At 42.2% G+C, this 12,557-nt stretch overlaps 1 protein-coding gene and 1 non-coding gene across 2 annotated transcripts in view; both read left to right on the top strand.

Annotated features, from left to right (window-relative positions):
* The first annotated feature begins 5,048 nt into the window (after positions 1–5,048).
* On the top strand, positions 5,049–5,120 carry trnaa-ugc (transfer RNA alanine (anticodon UGC)). Its single transcript has one exon. It is a non-coding gene; the product is annotated as a tRNA-Ala (tRNA).
* A 1,026-nt stretch (positions 5,121–6,146) lies between these two features.
* Positions 6,147–12,557, top strand: part of ift172 (intraflagellar transport 172) — a 70,738-nt gene continuing 64,327 nt past the window's right edge. Inside the window, exons 1-9 of the mRNA XM_071910549.2 lie at positions 6,147–6,221; positions 6,896–7,039; positions 7,875–7,987; positions 8,083–8,122; positions 8,565–8,630; positions 10,150–10,229; positions 10,440–10,527; positions 11,723–11,937; positions 12,346–12,469. Of these exons, the coding sequence (XP_071766650.2) occupies positions 6,183–6,221; positions 6,896–7,039; positions 7,875–7,987; positions 8,083–8,122; positions 8,565–8,630; positions 10,150–10,229; positions 10,440–10,527; positions 11,723–11,937; positions 12,346–12,469 (909 nt within the window). The 5' untranslated portion in view covers positions 6,147–6,182. The remainder of the gene's footprint in view (positions 6,222–6,895; positions 7,040–7,874; positions 7,988–8,082; positions 8,123–8,564; positions 8,631–10,149; positions 10,230–10,439; positions 10,528–11,722; positions 11,938–12,345; positions 12,470–12,557) is intronic.

Raw genomic sequence — 12,557 nt, 5'->3', positions numbered from 1 at the left:
TGTACTTTTCTTTAAGTTATGAATATATTTTGGCTTTGAGGGTTGTTCTCATTTCTTTTACTGTCTGTAAATGTATCTTTAGATGTCCAATTTGAGTTAACCTGCTTGAGTTACATACTGATAATGTCTATTATCTATGTAAATGGCACTGAGTCTATTTCCAACCAGGTGCGTTTCTGGGCACTGTACAGGGAGGTCAAGCATATAGATAGTAAAAAATAGTACTATAGTAGCATAGATAGTAATACGAATTTACTAACTAGTGAAAAGCCCTGAGCACATCATAAATAAGATAATTTCTCTTTGCTCTTAAACAAACACTTAACTTAACTTATAAAGGACACCAAGATGGCGCCGCGGATGGCTGCCTCGGTGTGTTGGTGCGCATTGTTTTGTCTTGTTTTGTTCGTAAATTCAGTGTTTTGCTATAGCACCAGGAGCTCTTTCACCAGAAAAGAGCTCATGAACATCAGGGATTCAACATCTGAGGATTTATTTCCCACTTTCATCGCCCCATCTGTGGAATTACTGGACATTCTGGTCAAAGGTGCACTCACCTTTGTGAACACAGTGAAACGCCGGAGGAGAGGAAAACGCGCCGGTGCGCTTGTGCGTCTCCGCCGACGCGGACTTCGCACACCGTTACCGGGAATATTTCTCTCTAACGTGCGTTCACTGGGAAACAAACTGGACGAACTTCAGCTACTGTTGGGGAAGAACAGAGACTTTTCTTCATCTTCCGTTCTGTGCTTCACGGAGACGTGGCTGTGTGGATCGATACCGGACTCTGCGCTGCAGCTGGCAGGATTCCAACTCTTCAGAGCGGATCGCCACAAGGAACTTTCCGGCAAGACGAAAGGTGGAGGTATCTGTTTTTATACTAACAGCGGATGGTGTAAGGATGTGTCAGTGATTCTACAGCACTGTTCTCCTGATCTGGAATCATTTTTCATCAACTGTAAACCCTTCTACTCCCCTCGTGAGTTCGTTTCATTCATTTTGGTCGGTGTTTACATTCCACCGCAGGCCAACGTGCAGGAGGCACAGCGCACGCTCGCCGACCAGATACTGTGTGTGGAGCGGACAAACCCGGATTCCTTAGTTATTGTCATCGGTGACTTTAACAAAGGAAATCTCACCCATGATCTCCCCAAATACAGACAGTTTATTAAATGCCCGACCAGAGAGGAGAACATTCTGGATCACTGTTACACCACAGTAAGCAGTGCCTATCACGCCGTCCCCCGCGCTGCACTGGGACACTCTGACCACGTCATGATCCACCTGATTCCTGCATACAGGCAGAAATTAAAGCTCTGCAAACCTGTGGTGAGGACATCAAAAAAGTGGACCAGTGAAGCTGTGGAGGATCTTCAGGCGTGCTTGGACTGCACTGACTGGGAGGTTTTCAGGACTGCTACCAACAGTCTGGACGAGTACACAGAGGCTGTGACGTCATACATCAGCTTCTGTGAGGACAGCTGTGTATCATCACGTACCACGGTGAGGTACAACAATGACAAACCCTGGTTCACAGCCAAACTCAGACAGCTAAGGTCGGAGAAGGAAGAAGCGTTTAGGAGTGGGGACAGAGACAGGTTCAAAGAGTCAAAGTACAGGTTTAGCAAGGCGGTGAGAGAAGCTAAACGACGGTACTCTGAGAAACTCCAACACCAGTTCTCAGCCAACGACTCTGCTTCTGTCTGGAAAGGGCTCAGACAGATCACCAACTACAAACCTAGAGCCCCCCACTCTGCTAACGACTTGCGCCTGGCCAACGACCTGAATGAGTTTTACTGCCGCTTTGAAAGACAATGGGACAGTCCTGACACCTCTCCACAGCTGCCCACCTCATTGCCCCCCTCCCCCCCTACCACAGTGACGACTCTCTCCATCCTGGAGAAGGACGTTAACAGGCTTTTCAAGAGACAGAACCCCCGCAAAGCAGCCGGGCCAGACTCTGTCTCTCCATCCACCCTGAAGCACTGTGCTGATCAGCTGTCTCCGGTGTTCACAGACATTTTCAACACCTCACTGGAGACATGCCACGTACCAGCCTGCTTCAAGACCTCCACCATCATCCCCGTCCCCAAAAAGCCAAGGACCACAGGACTTAATGACTACAGACCCGTCGCCCTGACATCTGTGGTGATGAAGTCATTTGAGCGCCTTGTGCTGTCACACCTCAAAAACATCACTGACCCTCTCCTGGACCCCCTGCAGTTCGCCTACAGAGCCAACAGGTCTGTAGACGATGCAGTAAACATGGCCCTCCACTTCATCCTCCAGCACCTGGACTCCTCAGGAACCTACGCCAGGATCCTGTTTGTGGACTTCAGCTCTGCCTTTAACACAATAATCCCGGCTCTGCTACAAGACAAGCTCTCCCAGCTGAGTGTGCCTGACTCCACCTGCAGGTGGATCACAGACTTCCTGTCGGACAGGAAGCAGCATGTGAAGCTGGGAAAACACGTCTCTGACTCCCGGACCATCAGCACCGGTTCCCCTCAAGGCTGCGTTCTTTCCCCTCTACTCTTCTCCCTGTACACCAACAGCTGCACCTCCAGTCATCAGTCTGTCAAGCTCTTGAAGTTCGCGGACGACACCACCCTCATTGGGCTCATCTCTGGTGGGGATGAGTCAGCCTACAGGCGGGAGATCGACTGCCTGGTGTCCTGGTGCGGACTGAACAACCTAGAGCTCAACGCTGTAAAGACAGTGGAGATGGTTGTGGACTTCAGGAAGAACCCGGCCCCACTCACCCCCATCACCCTGAGAGACTCCCCAGTCGACACTGTGGAGTCCATCCGCTTCCTGGGCTCCATCATCACCCAGGACCTCAAGTGGGAGCTGAATATCAGCTCCCTCACCAAGAAAGCACAACAGAGGATGTACTTCCTGCGGCAGCTGAGGAAGTTCAACCTGCCAAAGACGATGATGGCGCACTTCTACACCTCCATCGTTGAGTCCATCCTCACCTCCTCCATCACCATCTGGTACGCTGCTGCTACGGCCAAGGACAAGAGCAGACTGCAGCGTATCATTCGCTCCGCTGAGAAGGTGATTGGCTGCAATCTGCCATCTCTCCAGGACCTGTACGCCTCCAGGACCCTGAGGCGAGCAGGAAAGATTGTGGACGACCCCTCCCACCCTGGACACAAACTCTTTGAAAAACTCCCCTCTGGCAGGAGGCTGCGGTCCATCAGGACCAAAACCTCACGCCACAAGAACAGTTTCTTCCCGTCCGCAGCTGGCCTCATCAACAAGGCCCAGGATCCCCACTGACACGGACTCTTGCCCCCTCCCCCCATAGGCACTACACGCTACAGAAACGTACAGTCTCCACATCTGACTCAATGCGTTCATTATTTATTTATACATTCTGTACAGTAAACATTCCTCTGGCCAATTTTTTGCACATCCCTGCACTAACTGTACAGCTTTCCCATTTTCCATTACACTTCAATGGCAGATATATTGCACATGTTTCTTTTATTATATATATTTTTTTCACATTCTGTATTGTAAATATCTCTTTTTGTTTTTTTATTTTTTATATTTATATTCTTGACTTGACTACAGTACTTGTTGTGCTTTTTACTTCTACTTCCTATTTTTCTCCATGTTTATTGTATGCACCTACATACCAAGGCAAATTCCTTGTATTGTGAACTTTACTTGGCAATAAACCTGATTCTGATTCTGATTCTGATTCTGATTCTGAACTGGGAGTATTTTAGAGCAAGAGTTTCTGTAACTGAAGAAATTGAAGTAAGGGTCTTAGGGTCGGTGTCTTACAGAAAAACATCAACATCATCATGATAAGGGTGAAAACAGTTTAATTTGTGAAGCACTGGCTACAGTAGGGTGTCACCAACTCATCGGTGTCTGTGACCGATGTATGAACCATGTCACATCGAAAATGCTCAACATTAAGGTCAAATAACAGATATTTGAAATGTGTTTTTGTGTTGTTCTTAAATTTAGATTTGTTTTTCACAAATGTCTTTCCTTCTCTTTTTCTGAACTTCTCTCTTTCTCTCTCTTTCCTTCTTTCTCTTCATTAGGACTGATCAATTTATTTTCTATTTCTCTCCATTCCTCCCAATCTCTCTCCTCTTATTTAGTATTTCAGCAAACTCATCTGGAGTCAGGGTCACAGCAGTATGAAGGTATTTATGTTGCAAAACCCGAGAGCTTGTAGACTCGATGTGAGAAGTTGTAGAATACGATGTGAGAACGTGTAGAATAAATTTGAACTTGTATGTTGACATTTTGCGTGTACGGCAAGCCACATGGGTCTAGATGAAGTGAGCTCTGCCATGTTTCATTGGCCGCAGCCCCACATCACTGTTAATGAGTAAGTATTGTCCAACAGACAAGGATAAACCCTATTCTTAAGAAGATATGTAAATCTAGAAAAGTGAAATTAAAAGTTGAATAAATATTTTAGTTTATTTTAGTTTACAATGTGACCACCAGATGTCACCATTTGCTCTCTGCCATTCTTTTCTGTCGGGGGGAAATAAATGGGGGGGGGGGAAAGAATATATAAAAGTTGAATACATCCACACATCTCCTGTAGTACCTGAACATTTTAAAAGTGGACAGGGGTGTGAGTTCACTAAATCCACCCATGGGTGCTGCTCTGATGTGATTGTTTTTATAGATATAGCTTCAAGATTTCCGGTTTCAAAAAAACACTCTATGGGGGGATTCATGTATCAATAATCACAAATAGCCTATTAGCAAAAAAAATCCCGTATTTTTCTATTAAAATATGTATTAAAAATTAATCGGTGGAAGGGCCTTTCAGCCTGATTTGACAACTATAAGGTCCAAACCAGGCTGAAAGACAATTGCACTGATCATAGGGCAACTCGAAAATATGAGTGCGAGTTTCCCTTACATCTCAACCCTATTTATCAAAAGAAAAGTGGGTTAACAAAAAAAGTGGTAAACTGCATGTAAATGATTTTATCACGCAGTAATGTGTTTCAGTGGTATTTGGAACAAAATGAGATACTTCCTTTTCCGTCAACACGGAAGGGGATGTAGCTCAGTGGTAGAGCGCATGCTTTGCATGTATGAGGCCCCGGGTTCAATCCCCGGCATCTCCAGGTCTCTTTTTCTTCATGGAGCAATGTGGTCTTTAATTATTTTCTTAACACAGATAAATTATTCTGTTGCATAGAAAGGATATAAACTAGACTCCGCGCAGATTAGACATGGATCAGACATCGATACAAGCTAACCGTGTCACCTGCGTGATTCCGTCATACGTTTTCCTAATGCTGCATTCAAGTCACTTAGAAAATAATACGTCCTACTAAAAATACCGTTCAGCTCTACGGAAGAGGATTAGGGCCACGTGAAAAATTTGTTTGAGTTCTGACTTTAATCTCAGAATTCTGAGAATAAAGTCAGATTCTGATATTAAAGTCAGAATTCTGATAAAAAAGAGAATAAAGTCAAAATTCTGACTTTAATCTCAGAATTCTGAGAAAAAACTCAGAATTCTGAGGTTAATGTCAGAATTCTGAGCTAAAGGTCAGAATTCTGACTTTATTCTGACTTTTTTCTCAGAATTCGGACTTTATTCGCAGAATTCTGAGTTTAAAGTCAGAATTCTGACTTTAATCTCAGAATTCTGACTTTATTCACATGTGGCCCTAATCCTCTTCCGTATACCTCAGCTTTCAGCTGGTAAATACCAGAGCCATATAGAGAGACTCTCTATATGGCTCTGGTAAATACTACTTTGGAATTTGAGAGCCCCGTTTCATTACTCAAGTTAATATGTCCTCCTCTACTTCGACTCCGTACTTTGTAGCACCATATGTCACTGAAGTGGGGTCCAAGCAGGGAGTAGAGTATTTGAAATATAATGCACTTGCGCTTTTGCATTCATAATATTTAATTACAATTATTTTAAAAAACGACATCAATTAGATTAGTACCTTAGATTAGTAGGTAGTTTTTCCCACAGGACTTAAATGCATCATAAAGCTCCGCCCCTGCTAGACAACGGTAACTAAGGAGATCGATGTTTACTGCAAAGATGTCCTCCACGTTAGCTTGGAGCTGTCCAACAGAATAGCAATAATCTTGAGATTCCGTTATATCTTCCACACCTATAACATTGCCCCTGTATGGGTAATACTTCCTGAATACTTCCAGAAATGCAACTGAAACATCTTAAGACGCTTTTAACTCCCCAGGTAAGTTTAGTGACATGTTAGCTCCTGTTAGCTGTAAACTAACGTTAGCTATAGCCATGATATTCTCGGCTGTCTTGTATGGAGAGCGGTCACGCCAAACTCATATAAAACATCTGTCAATTTAATGCTGCCTTGCTCGTCGTTAAAGGGGCGCACCTCGTAGAACATGACTTAAAACCTTCTACAAATTAACAGCGTCCACGTGTCAATTCGGCATTCAATTGATCCACTAAGCCACCCTTAATATGAATAAAATCTCGACTTTTACAATTAGCTAACCTAGTTCACACTGCTCGTTCGCTACCGCCTTCCACTGTGTAGGCTAACCAGTTCTAAAGGTTGCAATTTTATTGAAATAAGTACCGCTTAGTGTATTGCATGCATGCCGAATTTAAGAGTGGATCCTAACGATTCGAAAAATCGCATAAGTCATGTCACACAAGGTTTCTGCGCTTGTCGATAAGCAACGCAGCATTCAATTCCCAGATTTATTATGATGTTTGGCGTGATGGTCTGTCCATACAAAAAAACCCAAACATATCGAGACTAAGATTAGCTAAACTCAGTTCCTAGCCACGAGCATAGTGAACGTGATGCCAGGCTGTTCTAGCAGTCAGTTTGGTGATAGTGTACATGTCTGCGTCTGCATGTTGACTGTGTGTCTCCCTTTACAGGAGGGTGCTGCCAAAGTGACATGCATGGCCTGGGCACCAAATAACAGCAAATTCGCTGTGTGCACTGTAGACAGAGTGGTGCTACTGTATGATGAGCAGGGAGAGAGGAGGGACAAGTTCTCTACCAAGCCCCTAGACTCCAAGGTAAGACAGGACAAGCACAACATAATGTTGTCTATCTAACTCACACACCACTAACAGGTCTGCAACATTCTATTATGGGGAATGCAGCAGTGGTAGAATGTATTATACTGATATATGGTGTTGTTAATGGGGTTTGGTCCAGTCAGTGTCTTCCACCTCTGATATGATGGATACAGCGTGATTGATTTTATATGTATTTTAGAATTGATCAAAAGTACAGTGGTTGTTTATGGGGAGCCCTTAACTTGAACTGATTTTAATGAGACAATTTTTGTCAGTGTGCATAAATAAGTTTTATTCTTATTCTTCAATGGATAGTTTTAGTGTCCCATAGTCTAAATGCTGTTTCAGAGGTTTTACCACCCTGATAACAATACAATGCTACGGGAAACACAGAATACTTTACTTTTTTTGTGTTTTTTGGTAGAAAATTAAAGATTATGAATATTTGTACATACTATCGGTTACTTCAATACAAAAGCATGGGTATCAGCCTTCAAAAGCCCATGTCAATCCAACCCTAGAGCACATCCTTGCATGTGTAATGCCCTTCAGTTCCTGCCTTGAATTTAAGTAAATTCAAAGTAAATTTCAGTGTCAGAGGGATATGTGATGAACCAAGATCCCAATTAAACTGTGTATAATATGGTGAATGAGTGCTCTAACATACTGTTCATGCACATAGAGGACATTACAAACATACCATTTATACCTAGCAATTTATCTCAAGTGGAAACTAAGCTGTTGAATCATCCCTTTTGTGTATTGCATGAACGTGCAGGCTTAATTGTAACTGTGTAATAATAATCCAGTGGTTTTGAAATCCTTTTGTCAGTATGGAAAGCAGAGCTATGTTGTCAAGGACATGGTCTTCTCCCCTGACTCCACTAAAATTGCCATTGGCCAGTCTGACAACATCATCTTCGTCTACAGAATAGGAGAGGATTGGTAATATGCTTTGGCCGATTTCATTTTCCATATTCAATTTCATTGTGGTGCGTATGTTGATGCAGCTGAACTGACGGTGTTATCTTCACTCCCAGGGGTGACAAGAAAGCCATTTGCAACAAATTTGTTCAGACGGTAAGTAGACACAAAAGTCTCTGTCTCGGAAAAACCAGGGGAGCAACACGGACGCCTATGAGATTTTCTTTGCCCAACTTAAAATCCAGTTACCCAAGCAACAGCTAATGTTATAACAATGATAATTGGTAATGTTAGCTAACTATTGTACTTAGCATAGAACATTAGCAACTGCAAGTGCAACTTTAAATTTCAAATTTATACGTTTAACCATTTACTACACTGGTGTTTTGATGGATTTAAGGTCATACGATGCAGAAAGTCAAACTTAAGTGTATTTTTAGGATTTTTAAGTTAAGCGTTTCCTGCTTGGAATTCTGACTTGAAGTGCCGTTCCATTGCATTTTTCCTAGTGGGAAGTCGGAATTTCCAGCTTCAATCTCTGGAAAGCAGCATCAGTCATGAATATTCTTAATATATCATTGTATCTTATGTGTTGCAGAGTGCTGTGACTTGCTTGCTTTGGCCTGCTGAGCACGCTATTGTCTTTGGATTAGTTGAGGGCAAGGTAAGTTCTCACACTGTCCTTGCCACTTACTTATTCAATTGTATTATTCTCAAATCAATAATACAATTGGATAACTACTGTTTCAGAATAGGGTTCGACCGATACATTGGTTTGTGGATATTGTCCTTTTATTAAAAATGGGATGTGGTCCAGTCAGTGTCGACCACCTCTGATATGATGGATATGATGCAGTTTGATTGATTACATATTTATTGTAGAATTGATCAATACTACACTGGTTATCAATGGGAATTATATTTTGATCAGATTCCACATGTATGCATGAATATGTTTTTATTATTATTGTTATTATTATCAACAGTAGTAACAGCAAAAGTAGCATCAATAGAAGCAGTGGTAGCAGTAGTAGTGGAAATAGTAGCGGTGGTAGTAGTTGCAGTAATGGTAATTGCAGTAGTAGTAGCAACAGTAGTAGTAGTAGTAGTAGTGGTAGTAGCAACAGTAGAAGTAATGGTAGTAGCAACAGTAGTAGTAGTGGTAGTAGCAACAATAGCAACAGCAATAGTAGTAGTAGTGGTAGTAGCAACAGTAGTAGTAGTAGTAGTAGTAGTAGTGGTAGTAGCAACAGTAGTAGTAGTGGTAGTAGCAACAATAGCAACAGTAATAGTAGTAGTAGTGGTAGTAGCAACAGTAGTAGTAGTAGTAGTAGTAGTGGTAGTAGCAACAGTAGTAGTAGTAGTAGTAGTAGTAGTAGTGGTAGTAGCAATAGTAGTAGTAGTAGTAGTAGTAGTAGTAGTAGTAGTAGTGGTGGTAGCAACAGTAGTAGTAGTAGTAGTAGCAGTAGTAGTAGTAGTAGTAGTAGTAGTAGTAGTGGTAGTAGCAACAGTAGTAGTAGTAGTAGTAGTGGTAGTAGCAACGGTAGTAGTAGTAGTAGTAGTAGTAGTAGTAGTAGTAGTAGTGGTGGTAGCTACAGTAGTAGTAGTAGTAGTAGTAGTGGTAGTAGCAACAGTAGTAGTAGTAGTAGTAGTAGTAGTAGTAGTAGTAGTGGTAGTAGCAACAGTAGTAGTAGTAGTAGTAGTGGTAGTAGCAACAGTAGTAGTAGTAGTAGTAGTGGTAGTAGCAACAGTAGTAGTAGTAGTAGTAGTAGTGGTAGTAGCAACAGTAGTAGTAGTAGTAGTAGTAGTGGTAGTAGCAACAGTAGTAGTAGTAGTAGTAGTAGTGGTAGTAGCAACAGTAGTAGTAGTAGTAGTAGTAGTAGTAGTAGTAGTAGTAGTAGTGTCCCATGATCTAGGCGAAATGCTGTTTCAGAGGCTTTTCTACCCTGACAACAATAAACCTCTGTGGGAAACACTGAGTCCTTGGAATTGTTTGGCATGAAAATGGGCAAATTTAATGATATTGAACATTGGCACAAAATATTGGCAGCTTCGAACCAAAAATATTATTAATGACCTTCATAAACCCATCTCAGTGGAACTCTATTTCGAACTGTAAATGAAAAATGAATGTTTGTATGTTTAAAGGATATTTATTCTATGCTTTCTATCTCCTCTCACAGGTTCGCCTTGCCAACACTCAAACTAACAAGTCATCCACCATCTACGGCACAGAGTCGTGTGTTGTCTCACTGGCTTCTAAGTAAATGCATTATACATGTTCTTTTTTTCATATAGCCCCATTCTCAGTCAAGATTAAAGGGGGATAAAACACATCCATCCTTGTAATCTTGAAAATACATTGTTGTGTTATCCTGGATTTTAAGTGGAAATCTCAACCAACAAACTGCCCTATGGCCCAAATTCTCTTCCATTGAGTGCTATTTGTAAGAAATGTTGTCCTGGTTCTCAGTGTTCCTGGTAAGGGCATCCTGTCTGGCCATGCTGATGGGACTGTGGTGCGTTACTTCTTTGATGATGAAGGCTCAGGGGAGTCTCAGGTACCCACAGCCTAACAGATCATTCATCTTTATCCTCATTTCACTTATCTCATACTGCATGCATTTCATATCTTTGGTATATTTTCATATCGTACATATTTTCATTCATTTTTTTTCCTTGCCTCAGTATGTGCTACTGTTCATTCATATATTCTACTTAACATATTCTAGTGTTGGGATGGCAGAGATTGATAAAGATGCAAAGTTTGACATCATCTGGTTTGAAAGCTGCTAATGATGAAGATGTTGTAAGTAACGCTAGCAAAATATTTCTGTACATGAACTTCTGCTGACATGCTAGCTAGCTTGCTGGGTAATGACAGTGATGGCTGCAACATGTCGCCAAGTACAGTAAGTAAGTAAATAAAACTTTATTTATATAGTGACTTTTTAAAACACACCGTTTACAAAGAGAGAATAAAAAAAGTAGCTAATGTTAGCTTGCTAACTTGTATTTTGCATACATTACCTTCCTTTGCTACCAATAAGATTATTGGTAAGAATTTTGAATTTTGAATTGACAAGAGTAGACAATGACATATACACGCACTGCTCTGTGGGACGGATCTGGAGGATTCGGAGCAAACTAGATGATGTCAAACAGTCTTTCTGAACCTCTGCCATCGTCACTTGTGTTAATACCTAATTTGCTATATTCTTATGTTCTATTTTTCTTTGCTGTATCCTATTGCTATTTTCTGCTGCAACAACTCAATTTCCCCACAGGGTTCATTGAATTTTTGCTAGATTGTCCTGTTGGTCAACTTATCCATTAAGTGATGAGAACATAGACACCAAAACACCCTTGTGTCCCCAGTAGATCATTGGCTTCGGTGCTCCATGCTAACCGAAGCCAATGATGTTTAGTGATAGCTGGCTCCATGCTAACACTTAAGCATACACTATGTTGAGTGATAGTTGGCTCCATGCTAACACTTAAGCATACACTATGTTGAGTGATAGTTGGCTCCATGCTAACGCTTTAGCATACACTATGTTGAGTGATAGTAGGCTCCATGTTAATACTTTAGTGCTATGTTGAGTGATAGTATGGAGCACTGGAGCCAATGATCTACTGGGGACACATGAATGATTTTGGTGTCTATGTTCTCTGTCATCCTATTTTTGTCATATTCCTTGTGTAAAGGCAGACGCATATTTACACAGGGTAACATATTAACACGCATTGACACAGGGTAAGCTGTTGATGCACCCGTGCCCTCCCTACGCCCTGGCCTGGGGTGCCAACAGCATCATGGTGGGTGGCTGTGATAAGAAGGTGGTGGCCTACGGCAGAGAGGGCCACATCCAGCAGACCTTTGACTACAGTCGTGATCGGACGGAGAAGGAGTTCACCGTGGCCGCCACCAGCCCCAGTGGGCAGTCTGTAGTGTTCGGCAGCTATGACCGGTCAGTATATTCTCTCTCAATACGGATGTAGAAGTATGGCAAAGCTGTGCTACTTCTCTGCTCATGTGGGTTTAAAGGGTCACTTAACAATTTTGTATTTGACTAGGGTTAGACAGATTAGATGGGGCTGGTACTGGACTTTTATTAAATGGGCCAGTGATTGAGTCTTATATTAAGGTGTGAAAATATCTGCCTCTAGGTGGCAGTGTGGGCCAAGGGTTCAGCTGGACCTGGATCTCTAGTCTTGGAAAGATAGCTCAGGACCAAACATAGAAACTCTCCCCCACGGTGACAAATGCCTGGCATCTACCTAACTATATCTGAATGCTGGTATCTGTGGGTAAATCTATATGTCAAACAAAAGTTTTCTGTCCTAATAACGTCTATTACGTCTGACATATTGTCCAGGTTGCGGGTGTTTAACTGGGCTCCGAGGAGGGGCGTGTGGGACGAAGCCAAACCTAAAGAGATTCCCAACCTCTACACCATCACTGCCTTGGCCTGGAAGAAAGACGGATCACGCCTCTGTGCTGTAAGTACTTCCTCTGCTCTTCTCTACTTTCTCTGTACATGTATTTCTTCAAGAGTGGGACATTAACCACTACCTCTTCAGCGGGATA

The sequence above is a fragment of the Centroberyx gerrardi genome, chromosome 18 (genome assembly GCF_048128805.1).
Source record: "Centroberyx gerrardi isolate f3 chromosome 18, fCenGer3.hap1.cur.20231027, whole genome shotgun sequence".
NCBI lineage: Eukaryota > Metazoa > Chordata > Actinopteri > Beryciformes > Berycidae > Centroberyx > Centroberyx gerrardi.
This window is presented reverse-complemented; position numbering and strand designations above follow the sequence as displayed.